This window comes from Plectrocnemia conspersa, unplaced genomic scaffold, assembly GCF_051122295.1.
Source record: "Plectrocnemia conspersa isolate PC_06_02 unplaced genomic scaffold, ASM5112229v1 ptg000008l, whole genome shotgun sequence".
Lineage (NCBI taxonomy): Eukaryota > Metazoa > Arthropoda > Insecta > Trichoptera > Polycentropodidae > Plectrocnemia > Plectrocnemia conspersa.
The window spans coordinates 7,433,802-7,460,397 of NW_028277172.1; the positions used below are offsets into that span (position 1 = coordinate 7,433,802).

The following is a 26,596-nucleotide window of genomic DNA, read 5'->3' on the forward strand; positions in this document are numbered from 1 at the left end:
AAAGCTCCATTTGGCGTACCATGTTTCTAATTTGTCTATTTCTTTATTTCATTCCCTTATTGTACAATAATTGCAGTGGGGAAATATAATACGGTTGTAGATTATTTTTTGTGTATTTATATTTGACATATTTTTCATTCTGGATAATATAAGTATTTTTTCACATTTTTTTGAAATGTAATTACAATGTTCCTTAAATTTGCTTTTATCTACAATTACTTAAAATATTTTATATTGTCAACTATTCTATAACTATTTCAAAATTATTATTTAAAATATCTTTATAATTAATAAGCATTAGCTTTTACTTTAAGCTCATAATTTTGTATTCATATTTTTATTATTATTAATTCATTATTTAAATTATTTACAACTTCTTTAACATTATCACCTATGTAATACATTTAATTGTCGTCGGCAAGCAAATGATTTTTACATTAATAATTATATCATTAACCATTTCGTGCTCAAATTATTTTTTTTAATTTTTTTAAAATTTTTTTTGCATTTTTTAGTCATTATTATTTATTAAAAAATATTGAAAAAAATATTAAAAAAAAGCGATTGGAACTTATAAAAAAAATTACTGGGATCTATACTTCCCACTGATACTTGGTAGAGTACTTATTGTGCGTAAAAAAGAAAAACTTTTTTTTTTTAAGAATTTAATTTATTTGCTTAATTTATTTTAAGTAAAATAACAATATTATTAAGGTAAAAATAAAAATAAAATCATTTCTTATGAAAAATATCAAAAAATGGTGAAATATGTACATAGTGGTACATCGCAACCTCTACACATGCATTTAGTTTGTTTCGCCTTCTTTTTTACTCTACAAAGTCTACACCTTCTGTAAGTTTCACTTTTTAGAGGCATATGAATATTTACAGATTCTAGGGGTATATTCTCTAGTACTCGGGCATTATTAGGCAAAATGCTTGATGGTCGTTTCAGCGAACAAAACTTGCCGATCAACTGATTTTCTAGAGATATCCTAAAGGCTAATTTAAAATTCAAATCAAATCACCCCTAATCTATATATCACACAGTAAAAAAATGTCTTTATAACTCAAATCAACCGTCAAAATCCTTATTGTCCATAAAATTTAAAAGTTTTGTTACAAACAACTTATCTAACACACGAGACTCGAAATAATACCAATCGTGTTATTTTAAACTCAACTGCCACTTTTAAGTTCAATCGATGAAGTAAGTAAATGTTTTATCGCAATACCCAATAATAATTCTAGATGGCAGTAGTGAATAAAATTGGGAAACGTAATTCCCACTGATCTTTTTAGGGTTATTTCGAAAGTGGGAAACCGTATTCCCACCGGCCACGAAAGGGTTAATATATAATAGAAACAGCAATAGTCCTAATTTGGACCCCTGTGGTACACCGTGAGATATTATTTTCTTATTGGAATACGCATAATTTATTTAAATTTTTTTTTTTAATAATTATTGAACCAACTTAAACTACTTTACTTATACAGATATTCTCTAATTTCTTTAACATTAATCTTCTGTCAATTGTTTTGAAAACTCTCTTGAAATCCAAAATTTTATTTGTATCCTTGGCCAACAACCAATCATTATAACTACTTGTAATGCAGTCTCAGTGGAATGTTTTACTCTGAATCCCGATTGTTGTTCACGTATAATAAAATAATGAAATCTTTAAATTGTTTGGTTATTACTTTTTCCATCACATGTTTTATATATGGAAACATGTTAATTGGTTTCATTTCCTCAACCTTTTTATTATATAATTTTTATTTTAGGTATAGGTATAATAATAAAAATATTCATATTATCAGGTAGTTCTCGTTCTAAGCGTGTTTTATTTACTCAATAATGAAATTTAGTTCTATTTTTTTTATACCCAAGTTTCTTTAATAACATTTACATCTAATTCATCAGTACCGGTTCATTTTTTAATTTACAAATTTTAAAGATTTTTATTTAGATTCACTAAATTTTACATTCAATGCTTATAATTAATTAGACTGAGGTATTGAAATTGTAAACTTTTCTATACTCTTAATGTACTATGTATTTATTTTTCTGCTATTATATGAGGATCTTATCTTATCTATTTATCGACTTTTCATACCATTTTTATAGCTATTCTTAATGCTTTGACTGCCATGTTTCTACATTATTGATACGTTTTCCATATTTTTCCTAATACTTTATATTCTACTCGTTTTGTTTTTATTATTTGAAATATTTTATATGATTCATCTCTTCTCTTTAAAGCATATTTACCATCATTATAAAACCATGGTTTTGGATTGTATCGATATTCTGTTTTAAAACTATATTGATTTATTGTTTTACTATCTACTTATTACATTACTTACATTTTATTCTTAATTTAGTAAAATCTATTTTTTTAATTAAATCATTATTTTTTTCATCTTAATTACATTATGTTTTGTTATATAAATATATACAATAAAATGATTGTAATTTATTAAATTCAATTTTATTAAAATGCTAAATTTATATATTTTGGATTAAGTAAATCTGTAAAATGATTAAATTTATTTTAAATATTATTTATTTTAATTGGCACATAGATAATTCACGTTTAAAAGTAAAAGTCGATTTTTTGCAATTCCCCCGTCAGCTGAGCGACACTGGCGAAGAGGCGGCGGCGCGTCGCCCGGTCGCCTTCGCCGCTGGCCCGTTCGGCTGCCGGCTCTTCAGTGTGTGGGTCGCCGCGCCGCGGAGCGCGCGTGGCGCTCTTTCTCGCGCTCGCGCAAGTCGGACGAAGGCGATCGGAGTGGCTCGCTAGTGCTGCGCTTCGGCGCGCGTCGCCATGCGCGACTTCAAAGTGGTGGTGCTGGGGTCGGGCGGCGTGGGCAAGTCCGCCCTGACCGTGCAGTTCGTGTCGGGCTGCTTCATGGAGAAGTACGACCCGACGATCGAGGACTTTTACCGCAAGGAGATCGAGGTGGACAACTCGCCGTGCGTGCTCGAGATCCTCGACACGGCCGGCACGGAGCAGTTCGCCTCCATGCGCGACCTCTACATCAAGAACGGCCAGGGCTTCGTGGTCGTCTACTCGCTCACCAACCACCAGACCTTCCAGGACATCAAGCCCATGCGCGAGCTCATCACGCGCGTCAAGGGCCGCGAGCGCGTGCCCATGCTGCTCGTCGGCAACAAGGCCGACCTGGACCACCAGCGCGAGGTGCCCCAGGTCGAGGGCGGCGCTCTGGCCCAGCTCTGGGGCTGCCCCTTCGTCGAGGCCTCCGCCAAGAGCCGCACCAACGTCAACGAGATGTTCGCGGAGATCGTACGCGAGATGAACGTCAGCCCCGAGAAGGAGAAGAAGTCCTATTGCTGCTGCGCGCTCCTCTGACACGTCTCCCCCCTCATCGAAAGACTTTTTTTATATTTATATATACGCATACGCTAATTATAATACCTACTATATACATAATATAATATTACATTATACATTAATTAATTCAATGTACATCTACCGACGCATGTGTGATATATTATAACGTATAATACAATAAAACTGCGACCGAGATCGACACGTAAAGTGATTTTCATTCAGTGCGTCAACCACACTAGTGTTACTGCTGCTGCTGCTGCCGTCCGCCGCTCCTTTGTTCGGTGAGTCGAATCGCACGACGACCAGACTGACTGACTATATTTCAAGTGTCGCCGTACCGGTATCGCCGAGAGCAGCTACTCGCCGACGGTCATGAAACGACATGACTAGATGCGAGCTAACTGCGACCGCGATACCGTGCGTGCATTTTGGAAGAAAAAAAACATATGTGACTCAAGTTTCGAAGACACTCATCTCGAAGATTCCGAGAAATCCGTCTACGACCATGATCGCACTATTTAGCAATTAGCGCATTAGCGTCCGACAGTAGCGATTTATGGTCGGACCTGTTGATAATCGACGTATTCTTCTTTTTCATATGATGCTCCCGTTCTTCTTGCGTAAAGACGCCGCAGAACCGGTGTCGAACCGCTTTCTGTTCCGCGGAAAGCGAGCATCGTTGTCCGCGGAATTGCGCGAAAGCGAAAAACTGCACTCATCGCCCGACTTAATTGCTCTAATTGAGTGGTTAAACGCCGTCAAAACTGACCGGAACGGTGGCAGACGAGGGAATTCAGATCTAAAAACATCTCTTTCTTGTCCCGATGGTGTTTTTAAGGGCGTGGGTGTCAAAACAAAACAAATACGTTCAAAAGATTAAAAATACAAACATCGAAGTCAATCTAGACAATCACTCGGATTACTGCTACGTTATGCTCTCTTATAGCAGTTTTCACTGTTTAGATTCTCGATTCAAACGCGAGGACTCTTTGAGCACACGCGGCTACTCCCACACGTTTGCGTTCGTTCATCCTTCTGCACCTACGTGGCGTCCTTTGGTGGGCGGTCGCATTTTCAACGATGACCTCAAGTCTGGGTTGAATTTCGCCATTTTACCCGGCTCCAGAGGTTATCGAAAATCGATCGATCGACTTGTGGATCATGTGGCAATCGATCGTTGCGCAACCACCTCGGACAACTTTGTCATAATCGCTAACGAAACGTGTTTAAAACGCGTTAAAACGCTACACCCACGCACCCCTTCATCAACTAAATATTGAGTGTGGATAAGCATACACCTATCTCTGATTTGCACAATAGATTAGCTTTGTTTTGTTTCAACCAAATAAATAAAAACATTACCAAGCTCACCATAAGCATCGAATAATGGATGCTTTTTGTTCTTGATGCTATGAAACTGCAATGAAACAACACAGACTTATGAGCTAATCGATGCAATGCGTTTAGGATAGCCGTGAGATAAAACACATAGAAACGATGGATTCGTGACTTGTGTAATCTTTCATTTCGCAATGGCATGATGAGGTTTTTTATTGACCGATTGTATTTAACTCTTGTATCCATGCAAGACCTTCGCGTTAGCGATTTTCTTCCGTTTGTGCTTCAAAAATTTTCAAACGTTGAAGGTCTCCCCTCGCCGATGAAAAGTTGCGGTCACGCGATTCGCCATGACCTCACCGTGCTCGGAGACTAATTTGCGTTAATAATTTAACAGTAAATACAAACGTGTGGCAAAAGTTCGCGCCAACTGCGGCGCCACAGAAGAGAAGTGGGGATGGAATGACTCAATGACTAATTAACTCTATAGTTGAATGAGTTTTTTAGACGCATGTTAAGTTCTCTTGTGTGAATTTTGTTTTTTTATTGTTGTTTCTATATCCCTTGTTAGATGAAAGCATCCTTGAGAGAGTCATATTTGATCAAAGGGTATCTTGTCCAAATTCATAGATTATACACTGCTTTCTGTCATTTCGATTGCTAAGTCGGTGACTAATGCCCGAAAGGTTTCGAATCCCATATATATCCTAGTGTATAGGAGATCAAAAATAGATATTTATGATTCCGATCGATTATCAGTTTCTAGGTCTAACATATTAGGTATAAAATCTAGCTAGGTTTAACATATTAGGTATAAAAAAAATGAATATTCACGATGGGTTTTGAGCGTCGCGCCGCATGCGCCCTGTTAATTAACAAGTAGCAAAAATTTTGATTTTGACCATATTGATTTATGTTTTTGTAAGAATCACTTACACATCGTCTGTTTACGTTTACGAAAGTCAATTGGTAATTTTTAGGAGTTCTTATATGATTATTTTTCTATTAAATATATTTTTATAACCAGCACGATATTCTAGTGGTTTAATATGCCTAATATCTAATGGGTTTAAATCCCATATGGACTCTAAAGTATTTCAATTTATATCGTGTCTGGAAGATCGGAAATTGTGATTATTATGTAAATATAATCTCGATTTTCCTAATATTACGAATCGAGCTAGATCGTTCATATTGATTGTAAGCTATAATAATAGTTTATAATTATTTAAACAGATGTACTGATTTACAGAGTTTGATTTCAATCTGACGTCTCACTACTTAATTAGTGGTCATTGATTGTGTTTACCTCGTTGTGACGCATTGGATTAATGTCTGTCATGTTGCGACGGAAGATATTCAATAAATAAATGTTATGATTAGAAACACGTATTTTCAGCACATATTTTATCAAATGATCTATTTTAGCATTTTCAATTTTTTTTATATTATTGAAACAAAATCTCTAAACATTAACATAATCTATTTAGCATATATCACAAATTGCTCAAAATAAGTGTCTAATTATGATACATTTTTAATTAATTTAAATTTGAGTTTTGCATAAAAATAATGTTTATTTTTATAAAATTTTCTTTCTTATTTTAGTGATGCGTATAATTTAACAATGTGTCACTTTTTTGCTAGCATATGTATTTTTTACGTTTTGCCTGATTCTATTTGGAACGACTTGCTTTATATATATTTTGGTCATCGCTATTAAATTATAAATATATCAAGTTATTGAATCTCTAAGATCATTTGCGATCCTTCTATTCGCTATCACGCGTAATCGCGTGAACGGACCGTAATGTACTAGTATGCATTGATGTATCTTATATTTGTTTTACCGTTATCTGATCATGTTAACTCAATATAGGCAAACTCGTGATACAAAAAAACAATTTGATATTTTAAAGAGACTTTCTTTGATCTATTTATTTCTAGTGCAAGATATTGTGGTCAATTAATCTTCAATTGTGATGCCATATTAGAGATTTTTTCAGCTCTAATATTTTGGTATCGTCTTTCGAGTTAGTTACCGTTTGGGCTTGTGATTTTGAGAGCACTTCTGCTATCTGAAAACATTATTTGGGAATCTATATCTTATTGCCGAATGATCATCTAATGATCACGCTATAACCTTTCTCCACCCGATCGAACAGACTCTGTTTCTACCAAAGTTGACTCGCTTTCCAAAACACGCAATTAGCTCTTGAATATATAAAAAAAACATAATGAAATAAAGAAAACCGACAATGAGCCTGGAGAAAGTTTTCAGTTTGCATTATCGCCTGTTGCAATCGAGTGGGAAAATTACGAAATACCTGGGAACTCGACAATACAATGGCCTTTGGGGTTTTTTAATAAACAGTTTTAGAGGTCTTCGCTCTTATGGAGTGCTTCTCAACCGTTGGCACATAGCTCAAAACTTGATTATGCGTATTTACCATACTCGATGATGTTTTGAATGCTATATGAACGACTGCCAAATTCAAATAGTTTCAATTGGACAAACTATGGATTATGGCACTCCAAAACTATTATTCAAATCACACCGGAAGTGCAAAGCCTTGGCGGTCGCATAAAAGAACCGACGACCGGAAAAACATTCGTGATAACGGTTCTTTATTGAACATTTCATCTTTTTTGTCATTAGTATACCGCAAACATGACTCTAGTATCGTAAGCGTTTAAGTATAAAAGCGCTTTATCAAAAGTCATAAAATTAAAATCGTTATCGTTTAAATGCTAGCAATGTCAACACGTTGGCTTCTAGGAAGGTTTTTAGTACCTTTTTTTCCTGGTTGTATGTTTAAGTGTTGACGTAGTCGCGATTCCAGAAGCGGATTTCGTTGACCGATTTGCGCTTCTTAAAAAAAAATGTACGCCTATGTCAATAGTGACTTGTTTGTGTTCTCTCTAAAATCTGACTAATCGAAAATCCCAATGCGGCCTTCGTTGGTAATAGATTTTAAATGGCATATCGTAGAGCGTATCAATGGCGATTTATGCTTATGTTGATATCGATCGTGCGAATTTTTATTCGTCGTTGGATATCAGCTATCGAATGGTAATTAATGAATGGCATGAGAGTGCTTTTCTTCGAGCGAAAGCGGTAATTAAAAAGACGACATGCATACACACGTTTTCTTCTTTTGTTTTCTAGGCAATGTGGTCAGATTGTATTTTATGTTAGTCAGGAAAGTTTATGTAAATGTAAAAAATACTATCGTTGCTTAAAAAACTTCTAGTATTTCAAAGTAAGTCACCATCAAAATGTAACAGCTGGTTTATCAATACAATGCACAAATTATTGCCACAATGACAAAATAACACGCTGATTTCAGCCGCGTCGATAGTTTTTTTCCATCGTCGATTTTAATTATATTTTTATGATTAAACTATGATTCATAGTACATTTTGAGTTTAGAGTTCTAAATAATTCTTATTAATTTTTAATCGATTTTTTATTTTGATACTTTATTACTTATTGTATTAATAGTTTTTTAAATCCAGTTTAAGAATTTTTAACACTATATTTGTCGAGCCTTTCAGAATATCTATCTAAATATCAATATATTATATAATAATAAATATATATATTAATGCCGACAAATCAGATTTTGACAATGAAAGGGTTAGTAAATTATTTTCATAAAAAATGGTGTCAGTAATTTCGCCATAATCTGTTTTGAATATATGCATTCGACAAAATTATATGATTCAATAATTTTCTATAGTAATAATAAAATTTTGTCACATTAAAAATGTATGACGTCAGATTTAGTAGTTCTAACATATTCAATAAAGGCATATAAATGAAATTTCATAAAAAAATCTGTAATTTTTAAAGCATATTTGTTTAGTCGTTTTTTATAATTTTTTGTGGCACTTGATAACACTTTTTGTGAAGTCTTTATAGTATATTTTATCATTTGTACCAATTGTTTGTGCTGCTATAAATTTTGTCACGTAATAAAATACTTTTTAACAAAAAACTACACGTTATAGAAAAAAATAAATATTTGCATAGCTTTGCTTTTATGACGTCGTAATACTAATATAACCGATATTGCCAACTAAAGGGTTAATGAGTTATTTACCTAGAAAATTATTGTTATTATGTCAGTAATTTTGCCATAAATCAGGTTTCAAATAAAATTTTAATCAAATAATAAATTTAATCCTAATGACATGATTTTATTAATAATCACACGATTCAAATTGTTTTATTGTAATAATAATAAAAATATTATGCAAGTAAATTTTGATGCTAAAACACATTGGACATGTATCCAATTTTTTCTTAAATTATAACGCCAAAGTAGCAAAAGCTGATATATCTGACTTCGGCAATGAAAGGGTTATTAAGTGATTTCCATAGAAAATTACAAATAAAATGCCAATAATATTTCCATAGACTATTTAATTTAAATCCTAATATTGAAACAGGTTTTGAAGAAAACAATACAAGAACAAATCCAATTTTAATGACATATATTGTCAATCAAATAATCAAAAAATATTGTCTAGTTTTTTTTTGCCACTTGAGTAAATACTTTACGGCACATTAAACATGTGTATGATGACGTTGAATCCGGCTAATTATCACAGTATTAGAAAAGCCAATATTTATAATTAAAGAATAAATTTAGTCTTAACGACATATGCTTTTAAGAAAATCATATGATTCAAGAATGTTCCATAGTAATAAAAAAAATTGTGTAGTGATTATTTTTGCCACTGAAGTTCATTTATGATCTTAAAATATGACGTAGGTTCTAGTAATTATTACCAAAGTAGCAAAAGCTTATATGTTTTATTTTGGCAACGAAACGAGTTTTTTTTCGTAGAAAATTCCAGATATTATATCAAACTGTTTATCTTAGGTTTTACTGATAAATCAAGTTTTGTAGAAAACACTAAAGCTTAACAAATCTAATCTTAATGATATATTTTCAATAAAATCATATGATTAAAGAATTTTCTATAATAATAATAAAAAAAATATTGCTCAGTACAATTTTTTTGCAACAAGTAAATATTTTATGGCATATTAAAAATGTATCTGATTCTTTTTTAAATTATGACGTAGGATTTAATAATTCACACCAAAGAAGCAAAAGCTGATTTATATGATTTCGGCAACAAAAGGGTTAATTAGATATTTTCATAGAAAATTAAAGATATTGTGTCAGTAATTTTGCTATAAACTGTCTATTTTTAAGTCTCAATGATTAGGCTTTAGAGAAAACATTATATCCCAAGAATAAATTTAATCATTATTGATATGATATTTTCAAGCGCATTAAAAATGTATCTGATTCTTTCTTTAATTATGACGTAGATTCCAGCACTTATCGTCAAATTAAGAAAGACAATATATCGTATATCGGCAACAAAAGGGTTAATTAGTTATTTTATAGAACATTTAAGATATTATGCTATAAACTGTTCATTTTAGGCCTTACTGTTAAATTAGGTTTTGTAGAAATACAACTTAGGAACAAAAATATAAATATTAAATAAGCAAAAAATAATTGTGTAGTACAAAACTATTTGCCACTGAAGAAAATACTACATAAAATACATTAAAAATGTATCTTTATTAAAATATCGATGAATTGAAAGTCGAATCTGGTAACAAAAGCTGATTAATCAAATTTTGGCAACGAAAGGGTTAAAGTAAAAATGTGTATTTCCACTGTAATTATTTTTCTTAAACATTTTTTTATAGTCGTTTTTATATTGTTTGTGCCTGAGTGTGACAGATTGTTATCTGCACTATTTCGCTGAATTCTTGATTACAATTTTTGCCACAAAGATTCAATAATTTATTTGTAGTCGTGTTGATTTTATCATTTTTACCGCTAATTTGCGTTACTATAAATTTTGTCATATAATAAAATCATTTTTAATGACAAACTATACGTTTTAAAATTAAAATAAAATATTTCGAATTGTCGCATAGCTACAAATGCTACAATACAATTTAAACGAAATACTACCAGCAAAAAAACTATTTAGAACAATAAAGTTATCACTACAATACAAAAAAAAGCAATTTTGAAGTAAAAAATCTGAGCTGATCTTTCAGAAGCTTAAAAATTTAGTCTAAAACATTACTGGAAATTTTTGAACAATTTCTATATATGTATATATATTGTAGTCATAAAATCATCTTATAAATTAGTCGTCTTTTAAAAATACATTTGCTAGAATTAAATCACTAATTATATAACCAATGCCATTTAGTTCACATAATCTTATTTTTAGGGTATCAGATTTTTTGCCCTAATGATTGTTGTAAATATGATAAATGTGAATTTAACAAAAAATACTTACTAGCAAAAACATTCGTGAATAAGTTGACAACTCGAGATGCAAGAACTTTGAAATTCGTTTTTTGAGCTTGTCTCGAAGTTCATAACTTATTGTGAAACATGTAAATGATCGCTAAATATATGTTAGTGTTTTTCTAGATTTCCTAACGTATTGATTAATTCAATGCAAGTTTATTTTCTTCCAAAATCTTTAGAATTGTGTAATCTAAATTTTATTTACCTATTGTCTATAGAATTGTTAAAATATTGGCATCAAGTGTGTATATGATAAATTGCACACTTTTTTTAAACAATTGTCAGATTTTAACATATAGCCAATTTGCGAACTGTTGTCATTCCAGAATACAAAGATCTTTGACCTCGCTATTGTTCATTCACTTAATTTCGGTAATCATTGTTGGCTATTGTGGTTTGTCCTCTTTTGGGACATAGCCGTTCTAGGACAAAGGCCTTACTTTAGTGTAATCGTTTTTCACTTTGCTATACTCTGGCGTCGAATTAGCAACATTATACTATTTTTTGTAGTTTTCTATATTTTTTCATATAGAAATGTTTAACGATATGTAAGATACTGTTGTGTTCATTACACATATTATCATTGATTATATTTTTTATCAACTATGTAGGTTATATGAACCTGATTCACTCTTAAATAATGTGGCAACAATAGTCCAAGAAATAGTTGTTACCGGAAATAATCGATTTGCCTCGTCCCAAATCGCCATTTTTGGTCGATTGTTTTCGCAATCCATGACTCACTCTCTGTACAGAGCGTTTTTATTTCGCACCACAAGATAACATGCCACGTTTATAGAAAGATAAAAAATGCAGTACGTTTACCGCACGAACAGATAGATAACGCTTGCGGTTCTGGTGTTAAACTGTCTACACCAGACGGTGTTTATCAATTATGTTACTTTACTTCTTCTTATAATGAGGTTAATGATCATGTGTTTATTTTTTGATACTCGAATCTCATATATGGTGGCGAAGTATTTAATTATTTCACTCTTTCTTTATGCGACTTGACGCATCTTTACAGAAGATTTGCTACTCAGTATTTATCGTTGAACATATTGTTTGGTTGTGATGAGTCTTACTAATGATATAGATTAATTATACGTTAGATATGCTATGACAAATTTAGTGCTTTTGACTCATTGTCATCGTTCCACTTTATTTTACATTTCTTTTTCAATAACACTGTCATAATATTTGCCACAATATAGATGAACAATTCATTGTTTTTCAACATTTGCTTTGATAAAATACTCAAAAAGCATATTAAATAGTATTTTTAATAATGCGTAGTACATTTCAAGATGTATTATAATTATTAAAAAAAAATATAATATTTTATAATTACTCATTAAATTTTGGTTAGCGTAATTTAATAACATATATTCATTTATATTTAAAATCATACGTTAGGTTTCAAAGCTTTTTCATTTATACTGCCAGTTTGCAGTTTTATGAATTTTATAAATGAATGAAATTTAAAAAAATTACATGCGCTACAAAAATTAAAAAAATAATAACGTATAATGCATAATTTTATATAATAACAACATTCAATCTTAATGGAAAAAAAATAATCATGATGACTAAAAATATAATATGCTGGCAAATTCGTGAATAAATTGACAACTCGAGATGCATATTTATATTGTGAATTAATAATCTAAAATATCGCGAAACAAAAACTATAAAACAATTATAATTATATTTTGTACAAAATGTGATTCATTTGAAATTGATAACCATAAAAAATATTTCATTTTTTTTAAATATATGCTTTTAACTTGTCAACTTATTCACGATATATTTATTGAGCTACAAAAACAAAAATTATTTCGAATTTTTTGTGTTGCGACTTTTGTACTGTATTTTACTTCTTCTATTTGTAATGACACATTAAGGCCCGTTCACGCGTTTTGGCGTGATGGTAATTAAAAGATAATTATAATAATTTTGGTAGCGTAAGAAATTATCACGTTTTCTCAAAACATAGAATAATATACCTACATTTAAAATACGGACCGGCTAACTTTAATTAATTAAAAATATATTTTTTATCCAATTTTCATAATTTAGGTTTTTCTTTTCATATTTGACAATTAAAAAAAATATTTATTTTTGAGTTTCAAAAATTTTGAAATATGCTAAAAACGTAATTTTCTTTAAAATATTTTTGCATCTATTTGCATATTTTACAATTTTCTACAGCATTTTTGAAAAAAAAAATATGAAATGAGCTAAAAACGTATTTTTTTTAAGATTAAATTTCGAAATCAGCTTTAAAAACGTAATTTTCTTTAAAACTTAGTATTTTGTCATCTATTTGTATATTTTACGCATATTTCACGATCTTCGCGTTTCTAATCATTTTCTGTAATAATTGTACTTTGATAGACAATGTGTTTTGAATATTTAGCCAGAGCAAATAAAATATATAAAACGGGACTGCTTTTATATTTAAAAAAAATATTTATTGTGAATCTTCCGTTGCAACATTACGAGCGTTTTTCTAATGAGTCACAACGAAGTCAACACAATCAACAACTACTAAATAAATAGTGAGTCACCAGACTGTAAATCAATGATATACAATATGTTTTTATAAATTATTAACTATTCAAAAATTTTCTATATACACGATTATATTGTTCGTCATGATATTCAACCGTGAGATTAATAAAATCTTATCTGAGATGATCGATCGAATTTTATTATTTAATAATTATTAATTCTGATCTAGTAGACACAATAAAATTTAAAAAAACAAGAGGGTCCATTTGCGTTTTTAAGCCCATGTTTTTAGGTATTAGTCGTTTACTTTTCTTGATGTTCATTTTTTATTAAACGATTTCATATATTTTATGATGAAACTTTACACTTGGAACTGAGATTAAAATGTTACCAAATTGAAGGAAAGAACTAGAACATGTCGTGTAACGTTTGATACAACCGTAGTAATTGAAGCGGGCTTTTTTAAGGTGAAGGTCTGAGCAAATCGCTCACCAGGTACCGTTGGTCCGCTTTTCAGATCTTTCTAGATTAGTTCTAATTGTGCTTTCCGCCACAAAGGCGCATTGTACGGTAGTCTTCCAACTTATTCGAACACGAATTTAATCACACTTCAACGCCTCGTTATAACAGTACACGTCTCGAAAGTGAGTCAAGCGTATTCAGAATCGGTTTCTGGTCACTTTCTCCGATTTTTTATGTTATGACTTATAAGTCACCTTGATTTTCTGGTAATCATGAATCATTCATTGATGCAATACTGTTATGGCATGATCGAACAAGCAGTCGTTCCCTCATTTATGAGGATCGTGACCCACAATATTTATTTATGGTTATTCCCCAATGCTTCTGAAATATTTATCACATCTTACTTGTTTCTAATACGTTTATAGTAAATGCAAGTATTCTCATGTTTCGAGTTTCATCCGCAATATATCTTTAAAAAACTATTCTTAAATATCTAGCTCTTATATTATTCAATAATAGTTTCTTTCCAAATGCAGTCATTCTCTATGAAACATGGGATAAATGAACATAATATATAGAAAAACATGAAAAACCATTAGATGTAATTTTTTCACAATACTCCTAATCTTTGAGATTGCTTTTATTGTCATACTGATAATTTTTATTATGTAATGGAGAATCTTTAGATCATGTAACATATTTATATAACATTAGTTTTGCTATACATATAAGATAACACGCTTATGTTTCCATTCGTTCTTGTTTCTTCAGATATCTAAAATTTTCATCTGCTATAAAACTTTGTTATAATTATTTTAGTAATAAGTGATAAAAATGCTTACACAATTGTGTTTTCTTTCAACACTTAATCTGCTGACCAATTGCTAATATATTTTATCATAATTTTTAACACACCAATGAATGGTTCTTCTCACAACAGATACCTCTGTGGAGAGGATCGGCATAGGATGCACACATGTATCGCGTTTTTGTGTGATTTTTGTATTATACATGTCACCATACTATTTTGATTTTATCAAATATAATATTCTAGAATAAAATAATGTGAGACCCGATAAATTAAATTTTTTACAGTCAAGTGTGATGCGTAGCTGTATGCATTATTTCGCTGGATTTAAGCACGATAACTTCTTTTTGCCACAGAGATACAATAAAATTGTTAGTTTTTCGATATAATCGATTTTATCAATTCGTAAAATGTGTTATTATTTTATGAAAATAGTCTTCGTGGCAAAAATATTTTTATACAGTTTTTATAATTTTTTTGGTCGTTTAGTTTAAAAAAATCATATAATCCTAAATATTTGTTAAATACTCGAAAATAATGTTGTATATTATGAAAATAGTATAAAATTATTTTATCTTTGAGGCAAAAAATATTTTTATAGTGTTGTTATAAATTTTGTTTATTTTATTATCAATGGATATTATAGTATAATATATATTCATAATACACAGTTTTGTGGCAAAAACAGGTTTACTTATTGCTCAAAAATATTGTAAAAATAGTATAAAATTTCTTCATAGCAAAAATATATTTTTATATGTAGTTATTATACAATACACAATTTATTTAAAAAAAAATATTCATAGAATCTCAAATATTTATAAAATGTTTCATAATATTGTTGTATTTTATAAAAATAGTATACAATATTCTTATCTTTGTGGCAAAAATATTTTTGTATAGTGTAGTTAAAACTTTCCATTATAAAAAAAAAATTCTTTTTTATTACGCAATTCAATTGATAAAGGATTTATTAAATCCTAAATTGTTATTGAACTTATTTATATTAAAATAGACAAATTACACTCGTAACTTCAGATTTTTATATATTATACATATTTTGGTGCTTTTTATCTGATTGCATTAAAATATTTTACGCTATTTAGTAGCTATATAGATTGTAGATTAAAGATTTGCCTGAAACACTTTCCTCAAATGGGGAAAGAACACGGCTGTGACGGACACCTCATTTTTATTTTTCACCACTGGAATTTTTGTATTTTATTCAACAAATTGGATCATAAGACAGTTTCTATAATTGTTTTAGCTAAAAAATATAAAAGTCATCACATTGATTGACGTTGAAATGTTTTTGTGTGTGTTTTGGAAGCGTTTCATGTCTGTTATCTCAGAAAGTGTTTAACGAGATATACAGCGACGTTTGTGGGAACGATAAACTTTTTTGTATGTGTGTTACAAAATCAATACACGTCGGTTGTATGTGTGTGTTTTGATGTTAAAACTACTTATTGTGCAAACAGAAATTATTTGGACTACCGACGATTGACTAAACCCAAAAGCGATTCGAATCACTGATCACTGAACCAATAGATAAATCTTCTACTGAGATAGATGGTAGAAAATTTCACAATACATCTTACAAATCCCCGAAATATGAGATCAATAACACATTAACAATCAAGAAGAAAGACCTTTTTATGATAAAAATATCTATTGTCAATTTAAATGTATATTTTTTTACATTGTCAATCAAAACTAACGATTTGACATATTTGTGATAATAATAAATACATAATCTTTGACGTGTGATAAATTGGAATTTATAATTGTGTCTGTGACAATTATTATCAGCGTTGAACGATGTGTAAAAGTAAATAAATAATATGAGATATTTTAATAATAGTAAAAATAATAAAAGCTTACATAATGAATACAGCTGGAGTATTTTAATAATATTTTTTTTTAAATTAATATAAGGTATGAAAGAAAAACGGATTTGTAAACATATTTTTTTGTTAAATAATTATCTCTATCCTTCATTATTTTTTATATTATTATTATTTTTATTTTTCAACTTCTTTGCTATAAATTCTTAGGATTTAATATATAATTGTAATTAATTAGTCATTAAAAAAAATATATTTTATACCTTTAAAATATTTTTAAATTTAATTTTTATTAAAAAATTTTTTTTCTATACATAAACTATTTATTTTACTGTTCTTTAAATATATCGGAAAGGAAAACAATTAATTTTAATCTATTTAATTTATTTTGTAATCATCCAGTTTTTCTTTCATTCTAATTTAATAAGCACAAAATATAAAATAAAACATCAAACATAAATTATATTACACTGTAATAAGGGCTACTTTTAAACGCTCTATATAAAATAAAACGCATAAATTTATTTATCACAAAAAAATAATATTTTTCCTAAAAATATTAAACTATCAATATTGACATTTGACATTTATCACAATAATTAATTGACATGTTTGATAAGATTGTTTAATTTAAAAAAATAAATCAGCTTCATATTTATTAACGTGCAAGTTTCTTCATCATTTCTATAATTTTCAAAATTAATACCATCTTCTTGCATTGAATATGGTGCCGTAATTGTTGTCGAAACGTCAGTTCATTTTGCCTCATATATGGCAATGTTTAATATTCCATCAAGATTGTAATATCAATTTATTCAAACATTGAGATGTGGCTCAAAGGAGAAAGGTCTAATGGCCCAATTAAGCTGACATTGGTGACACATTGTCGTGTTATGTCACGGAAGAAGAGTTAACTGAATTTCTAAGAAGTCATACTTTTGAAATATCTAAAGTGCTATTTCACGAATCTATGTTTATTTGTTATCTCAAGTAGGTTTACTTCATTATCGCTAATCTCAACCTTGACGGTCTCGACTCACCGGCATCTCTAATATTCCATTAGCATTTTGAAACCGTTCCCAGAATCTGGCGGAAGTTTGAGATTAAATTCTCTTGTCAATTTGTCAATGGCACACTTATGTTATTTCTTTCCGTTGGCTTCCCTAATATTTTTTGTTCCGTGGAATAGTTTTCACGGTCTTGAATTTTTAGTACTTTTGAAGCTTGTGGTCTATTTGAATACGGAACTCAACCGTTTTCTTGTTAAAACATCAATTAACAAATCAAGGTCGAACGCTTGTCGTAATTAACGTGTGTCAAAATGCTTAATACTTAGTAGTTTCCAAGTCGAATTGAAAATTTGACGTTACGATCGAATCTCTTAGTGATTTATGACCGTTGCCGTAATCAAAACTGTACTTGGAAGTAAATGGAACTGTAAGTATGATGAGAAAAAGGCGTAAGTATAATTTTGTTATAATAATAATACTTTATAGCTGCCAATTTTTAACACAAACAAGGAAGATATCGACTTGTCGGGTAAGTTCTTGGAAACGCAGAAAAAGAAGGAAAACCAGATAGAAGAATAACAGTAAGTATTGGAATATACACCACAAACGGTAACTATAATAACAATATATCTATAAAAGTGTTACAAATCAATTTATATGTACATACATATATATTAATATGTAGTGAAAACCAGATTTTATTATTTGCGGTTAGTTTCTATTATTTTGAATGTATAAATATTTACTAATATAAGTTAGTATCAACGTACTTTTTATATTTTACATATAATAATTTACAAACATTTCGATTGATCTTGATTTTTAAAGTTTGCTGTGTATTTTTTTAAATGTTTTTAGCATAATTAATACGATAACAAGGTTTATTATTCAGCTTCGCCCGGAATAACTTAAGCTCATTTTTGATTTAATGTAATTAATTTTATTTTAATACTTGGGTATATACAGGGTATATACAATATTTTTAGATTCATGTATTGCAGTAGTACGTAACTGATCGTCAGCACGTCGCTGTTCAGCTCAATTAAAAAGTTGAAAGTTGAAATTATGCGTAGATTTATTTAGCTGAATAATCTTGATAGAATTTAAAATAAATATAATTATTATCAGTAGTCTGCAAATATTTTTAGTTGTGCTCATGTTAATGATAAAAAAATCCGTCTGGCAAAGGCCGCAAGAATTAGGTAAATTTATTTGTCAGGTGTGTAAAAAAGTTTTTATTTTTAGCATATTTTATTATATATTATAGAACTATTTTTATCTCTCTAGAATATTTTTAAACATGGCTGCGAATTTTTAGGTTCCAGTACTTTGACTCAAATTATAAATTTCTCAAATTCAAAAATAAATCGAAGTAATTTTATTTAAATAAAAAAATAGTTTCTTGAGTTACATTCATAATGCCTCCACTACACTCTAGAAGTTGTCCGAACCGAAGCTACACTGAAGTCTGCCGAAATCTACGACTTCGAGTAAGCGCCCACACTGTCGGGAATCTCACATGCCCGCGCGCTTCGCGGCGTGAATGACGTTCGGACGGCGGCTGCTGTCACGTACAGCCGGCATATTTGCGCGCGATCCAAGAAAGTGCCAAATAATCGCAATTTTTAAATTGTCATATTATTAAAATTACGCTACTGATAATTATAAAAGTTTGTGTGGGCACTCACCAATACAATATCAATGAAAACTTTTCGGACGCAAATATTCAATTTACGCAAAATCTTTGTTGGCTTTTGCAAAATGCCATAAGGTATAAAAATGATACTTCAGAATACGAACACACATGTGTGACTATCCTAGAATTTATCGCCATCGATTCTAAATAAGAATTCGTTATGGTGCGACATTTATATAAACCGATCTAGGAAAATACATAAGGATATTGGACTTAACGCGCGAGAGAGCGAAAGGGGAAGTATCTCACCGCTCGCGCTCGAAAGAGTAGCTCCGACTTTGGTCCCTTTGACTCGGAAAATATGCCGACAATGTTCAAGGGCAAAGTCGACTGAATTACCTCCCGTTTTCGGTAATCTCGGACAACTTCCGAGAGATTTTAGAGCAGGCAGAACCGAACTCGACCGAAGTAACCCACTATATTCTCCATCCTTGGCCAACCTTGGCCAACTTTCAGAGAGTGTAGTACAGGCATAATAAGTAGTAAATTGACATGTTTTGCGATTTAAATTTAATTTCATATAATAACATACATTCATTCAGCAACTTAAACATTCGCCAAATGACAAATATTATTATTCCAATATTCATAAAAGGGCCATAGTGTTTTTTTATTATAAATATTTAATAATACTGTTTATTTTTTGTAATTGTGCTAATGGAAAAAATTAAGAATCTGGGACACTTTTAATTTCTATTATTTTATTTCAATTTCTGTTTTTAAATGTTTTAATATCTTTTCTACGATTTTTTATTTTTTGAATAGCCGCTATTTTTAAACAACATAGCGGCTAATAACTAGCCAACGAGCTTTATATATGATTTACCGATAAAAAAACTATGGCAGTTATCGTGTCTTCAGAAAAACACATTTTTTTAATTTAAATTTTTGTATTTTATTTTTACTTTTCTCTCAAAGAATTTTTATCGAATAGTATTCAATATATTTAGAAGACACTTTTTTCTAAAAAAACTTAGAAAAATTTGATTACAACTGCAAATTTGTATACAACCTAAATGTGGTATCGAATTTGTTTTGTTTTAAAATGGTAACTAATTAAAAAAATCGTATATCCATTAAAAAAATTCTAGTGATAATAGTAAAAGATATAAAAAAATGTTTCAAAATAGAAAATAAAATAAATTATATTAAAAAAATGGTATATAAATAATAAAAAAAATAACAACTTGTTTCAAAATTCCATGGAAGAAAAGTTAAATCATCAAAAATGTTCTATAATAGATATTAAACTCATAAAAAAATTAAAATTAAAAACTTTTTTTATACACTAAGATAAACATAAATCTTCCTAATTATTTCGGCCTTTAAAAAGCGTATTTTTTTTGTAGATATTGGCTCATCTGTGCTAATATGCTATGTATTTTATTGCTTATACCGGAAATAATTTTTGTATCACACAAGGAAGGGAAATTATTTTCACGGTACATCAAATATGAGTAATCCATAGGTAAAACTGCATTGTTTTTATAACTAATTGGTAGATACTATATATTAAAATAATATTTTTTTTAGTAAGTGGGAGGGATGCTATTTATTTTGAAAATAATTATGTTAAAACGCATGTATTATATAAACAAACACGTATTTTTTTCCCGTTTGTCCTTATGTTGCGAATGATTTGTTATTATTTGTTAGTATTTTCGCAATCGTTTGTTAATATGTGCCCTAAATGTCTAATTTATTAAACGCGATATTCATCTGGAAGTATAGTGCGAAATAGTTTCATCACATCTCGTGGCACACTTCATAATAAATAGATAACGGCACACCAATTGAAAAACACTGCTATATGGAGTTAACGACATTCCTGAAATGATTTTGTCACAGTTTTTTTAAACACTTTTGATACCAAATTAGAATTTATGTTATGTGTTATGGAATTTATAGCTAACGACCGCAATCGACCATTTTTGGTTGATTGCGGTCGTTAAGATGTTAATTTTATTTTTTATTTTCTTAAATTAATGATATTAATTAAAACATTTGTCAATTGATCACGTCTAATTTGGAATTGCTGACTTTTTAAATAAAAAATTCGATTGCGATAAAAAATAGATTACGATGATAAATAAATTATATAAAATATTTTAAATTTGTGCAGTTTAAAATAAAAACACATGCGTATATATTTTGTATTACTGATTTATTAAATTTTATTTTATAAATAACCTATGACTATTATTTTAATAAGCATCTCAAATTCTCAACGCCAGATTTAATATATGTATCAAAATTCAAAATGATTGAATCGACGTTTGAAATTACATTATTTTATTAGAAAGTCAATATTTGAATCGATACTGCATTTTAAAGGTTTTGCTTTCACTATACGTCAATACTTTGTATTGTTATTTTAATACCAGAATTGTAATACAACTACCAGTTGTAACTAATCCGAGTTTATTTGCGCATGATTGAGCGCACGAAATTATTTATAATACAATATTAATTTTAGATCATCAGAGCTATGAAGTTTGTTAGACAATAATGAAAGTAAGGTGGGTATAAAATCTCCTTGTAGGTCACCGTAATTGTATTCGACCAGGGGAGTTCGCTTTAGGAAGATTTTACTAAAATCGTTTTCATCGATCGAATAAGGTGAAATTGGAAATGTGGGCTCCAATTCGAATATGGCAACAATGGCTGAAAAGCACCATTTCCGCCATGTTCGTTTCGCTAAATTGGTCCCAATTGTGCGTGTGTGCGGCCGCACGCCGCTCGATTCGTCCCACACAGCATCTAGATGACCTTACACTTTCACTGGTGCGATGTGCTGTGTCATTACGTTGGCCAGGGGTGCTCAACTGTAATTTTGTTAAGATTAAATTAAAATCTGGAGCGAGTGACGGTTAATCTAAAGTCATGTAACGTTAACTAATATTATTAAAATTGTACAGCTTACGATGATATTTGAGAATACGATGGATGTGCTTGGTTATGAGTATTCTTATCAAGCTTTTGTATTAGCATATATAAGATAATCATATACTAATTTAAGTTGTATATAAGTATGCACATATATGTTTTTTCAATAAGTATTAAAAATCGGTTTGAAATATTGGGAACTCGTGTTTATTGTATTTTGTTATTAAAAATTATTAAAAATATTATTAAATGAAATAAAAAAACCCGCATTTATTTAATAAAATATTATAATCCATACAACTAAAAACTTAATTAAAATGGTAGACTAAAAAATAGTATAGATCCAAAAGAATCAGGCAAAGTTTTCTTCAATTTTTTAACTCTTGATTAACAGACAAATCACAGCTAATTTTTACAGGCAATTCGTGGATCAGCTGATTTTTATTCAATAATAGTAAGGCTAGATTAATTAAATTTATATCCAAGCAAAAGTTTGACCTGACATTTTTTCCAAAAAATACATTATTTTGCAGATTTTAACATATTTTGAGGCGATTTTCTTTCTTAACCCTTTAGACGCGTTAATCAAAAATAATATTTAATTGTTTTTTTTTGAAAAATGAAAATTTTACCTTGATAATGTGTTTAAATGTTCTGATTTCTTAATTTTTATTTATTTAAAATGATATTTTATGTTTATTCACAAAAAAAAATTTTTTTTTGAAAAGCATTTTTTTACTGATTTTTGCGTAAAGAGATAAAAAAATCAATTGGGCGACTTTAGTCGATTTCCGCGTTCAAAGGATTAAATAAAGTAATTAAGTTGCCTAAGGTTAGCGATACCTGAAAGCATCATTCGATTTGTCCCTAGCGCGTTTTTTATTCGGTCCACTGATAATAATGTAAATATTATGGCAGGATTGGAACACTGCTACGTAACAACAATTGAGTTAACTTACACATACTTTAAAGTGAACGTGAGTGTGTGTATGTGTGTGTGTATTATATGGTTATAGTAGACAGGAAATGGGATGCTGTGCGCGTCCGGAAATTTGGTTGTACAAACAAAGATTGATTCGAACATCACTTTCGATTGGCCGCAAGCCACGTAATTATCTCATACGGCACGATCAATTTCTCCGGGGTATTTATAGTAGGTCGCGAACGTTGGAGAACCAATCGTAAGTCACTTTTTTATTGGGCTTTTGGAACGAGTTCGACTTCTTTGGAGCGCTTGATGGGTTTTGCTAGTTTTGACATTTCGCCTCACATAGAATGGAATGTTTGCTGGTTTGAGTGTTAGGAAAATTTATGGCTGAATCTGAAGCTCTCAAACATATTTTTTATTTAAGAGTTTGTTTTAAGAAATCATTTTTTACATTATATGAGGTAAGTAATGATTTCTGAATTATTATGTAGTATTTGTATTATAGATAAACATTGGGATCATGGTCAATAGTCGTCGTTTTCATCGTGATGTTGATGTACCATGTTTGCGCGTGTGAATAGTTTGCAAGTTGTGAATCTGTGTTGGCGATTTATTTAAATCAAACCATCGAATAATTGATTATAAGACATTCAAAATATTATAATTTCGATGGCTATAAACAATATTTTTAGTATAATGGCCTTTATGACACATTGGAGAAACCTGTTGAGTTTTAAAATAAAAAAAAAAATATCTCTCTTTTGACAATTTTCAAACGATATGATTACATTTTTGGAATATGTGTATTAAAAGTATGGACTTGTTAAATAAATAAAAAAATGTATAAGCCCGTTACTTTACAGTACATATCACATTCTAAGTCAATTTGTATTGTTTGATTCACTACAATTCACATGAAAAAATTACCATACAATTATACGAATCCATTTGCTGGTAATTCGCACGCAATATATTGACAGCTGATGTATAACATGAGTGAAATACCTTTTTAATGGCTGTATCCGCGGAAAAAACCATCTAGGTCACGGTTTTTCCTTCGAGCGCACCTACTAGGTCTAGGAATGGGATATCGCGTGCCTACCTAATCTGAGATTGATAAATTGATCCGCTTTAGATTCCATAAGTGGACCATGTGTTCGACCAGACAATGAACCGATAGTGAAAACTGACTAATGACCATGACCAGAGGCAGTTATATTGTAGTGACTGTCGATTCCGAGCGACTGTTTGTTTCTATGCACTATGACGTTTCGGTACATTCTTGCATTGCTTCGGTAACCGGAATTTTATAAGCTTTTGGATACGTGCCATAAGCAGATTGGTTTGAAATAGTTTCAACAAAGAGGTCATGGACGTGTTCTTTTTTATTTGTTTTCTTTAAATCTACGATTTTGGGAGGCGTGCTTGCTAGGAGTGCAGTGATGCAATGTTTAATTTAAAGATGCTCTAAAAATATCTATTTTCCTGGTCTACTATACGAATGTTTGTATGGTGATGAAAAGATAGACGTTCTTGAGATAACGTATCGAAATAATTTTTCATTATAAAAATCTCCCTGAAAGTCTGAAAATTTTTTTTGCGTTAAAACATATTTATTCAGTTTAACAATAAAACATAAAATATATTCAAATTGCTCTATTTTGAACCTAGTCAAATGATGCAAATAACTAAGCGTCACAAGATGACTTAAATACTCGCATGATGAAATATATAATGGCTATATCTGCCGCAGGTCCAGATCAGTTTTAGTATTGTTTTGTAGATCAGTAGTTTATTTACGTTTTTTTTAAGTTTTAAACCTAGTTGCTGTTTGGTTCAGATGTGTGTAAGGCGTTTGTCTAGGTATTATACATCCCCAAATATTTCACAGAGTTCTCTTTAGGCAGTGTCTTTCTTTTCATTGTGAATGTTATTTGTATAATTTATATTAATTTTTCAAGTTCATGTTTTAAGCCAATTTTGTATCTTGTTTAGGCTTATGAAGTTATTGTGATGCAGTTGCAGTGTTTTTATGTGAAGTGAAGATCGTTATGTCATCTGAAAATGTGGCAATAATGGTGTCCATATACGTTGGAATGTCTGCAGTATAAAATTTGTATAGAGTTGGTCCAATGACGCTGCCCTGTGGAACTCCGACGTTTATTTCGCAGAGTGAAGATAATATCTCTTAATGCTTTGACAAATAATAGTCTTACTTTTAGATACGACTTCAGAATTGTATAGGAGCGTAGGAGGTTTTTTATTTTGTAGAGAATGCCATATTGTCATACCTTATCGAAAGCTTAAGAGACATCAAGGAATGGATCAGAGCAATATTTGTTTTCTTTCAATTTTTTATTGATTATTGATTGCTTGTTAGTGATGAAAACCGAATTGATGTTTCGTAATTAGTCACAAGATGACGTAAATTTGATGAAATCGAAAGCAATATTGTATATAATAAACTTTAATGCAGTATCAAAAAGAAAATTTAAAATATGTTTCTTAAAAACACATCATTTTAAGCAATACACAAAATATTTAAGTATATTAATTTGTATAATACCATGTATCATATTTTATTTAAATAAATTATAAACATGTAATTTAAAACGGCTTTTAAGAAGTTTGTGGTTAACCAAAAAGTTACAAATATATCATTAATTATATTTATACAATAAAACAAATTTAATTTAAAAATAAATGGTAAATCGTTTTACTAATACATGTTTTATAATTTTTATTATAAAACGTTTTGGATTATCTTACTTTTTTATATAAGATTTTTTCTACAAAGATATGATTTATTATTTTTTTTAAATAGTCAACATTTTAAAACAATATGGTGGATCAAATCTGAAATATTTACAACCTTTTTTTGAACAAATTTCATGTAAATATGATTAAAACTACGGCCGCCATATATATGTATATTACAGTTTTTTTTATTAAAAAACGTTTTTAACGTCTGTTTTTGTTTCTTTACAATTTTTTCATTGTAGTTACGTGTTTTTAATAACCGCCATTTTGAAACAAGATGGCGGATCAGGCTATCTAACAATATTAGGTTAGATAATATGATTAAAACTATGGCAATTATCGTGTCATATCCCACATAATTTTTTAAATATATTTGTTAAACATTTTTTTTAAATTTTGAGTTATATTTAAATTTCTATTATGAAACGTTTTGGACTTCTTTTGTTTTATAAACAATTTTTTTTTATAATTTGAAGTTTCATTTTTTATTGTCTTTAAAAACTGTTATATTCCATATAAATGGCATTTTTTCACAAAATAATTTACAATTATCAATTGTTTTTGATCTTATTATTTTTTTAAATTACAATTTAAAAAAATATTTAGCCGCCATTTTGAAACAATAA

General features: G+C 29.8%; 1 protein-coding gene across 1 annotated transcript; it reads left to right on the forward strand.

The window, feature by feature from the left end:
* Positions 1–2,695: 2,695 nt before the first annotated feature.
* Positions 2,696–3,563, forward strand: Rap2l (Ras-associated protein 2-like). Its single transcript, XM_088189646.1, has one exon. The coding sequence runs from the start codon at positions 2,829–2,831 to the stop codon at positions 3,372–3,374; it is 546 nt and encodes a 181-aa protein (XP_088045772.1). The 5' UTR covers positions 2,696–2,828; the 3' UTR covers positions 3,375–3,563.
* The last annotated feature ends 23,033 nt before the right edge of the window (positions 3,564–26,596 follow it).

What these genes read in the sequence shown, in the direction of transcription:
- Rap2l (XM_088189646.1), top strand. Translation starts at nt 2,829, where the DNA reads ATGCGCGACTTCAAAGTGGTGGTGCTGGGGTCGGGCGGCGTGGGCAAG.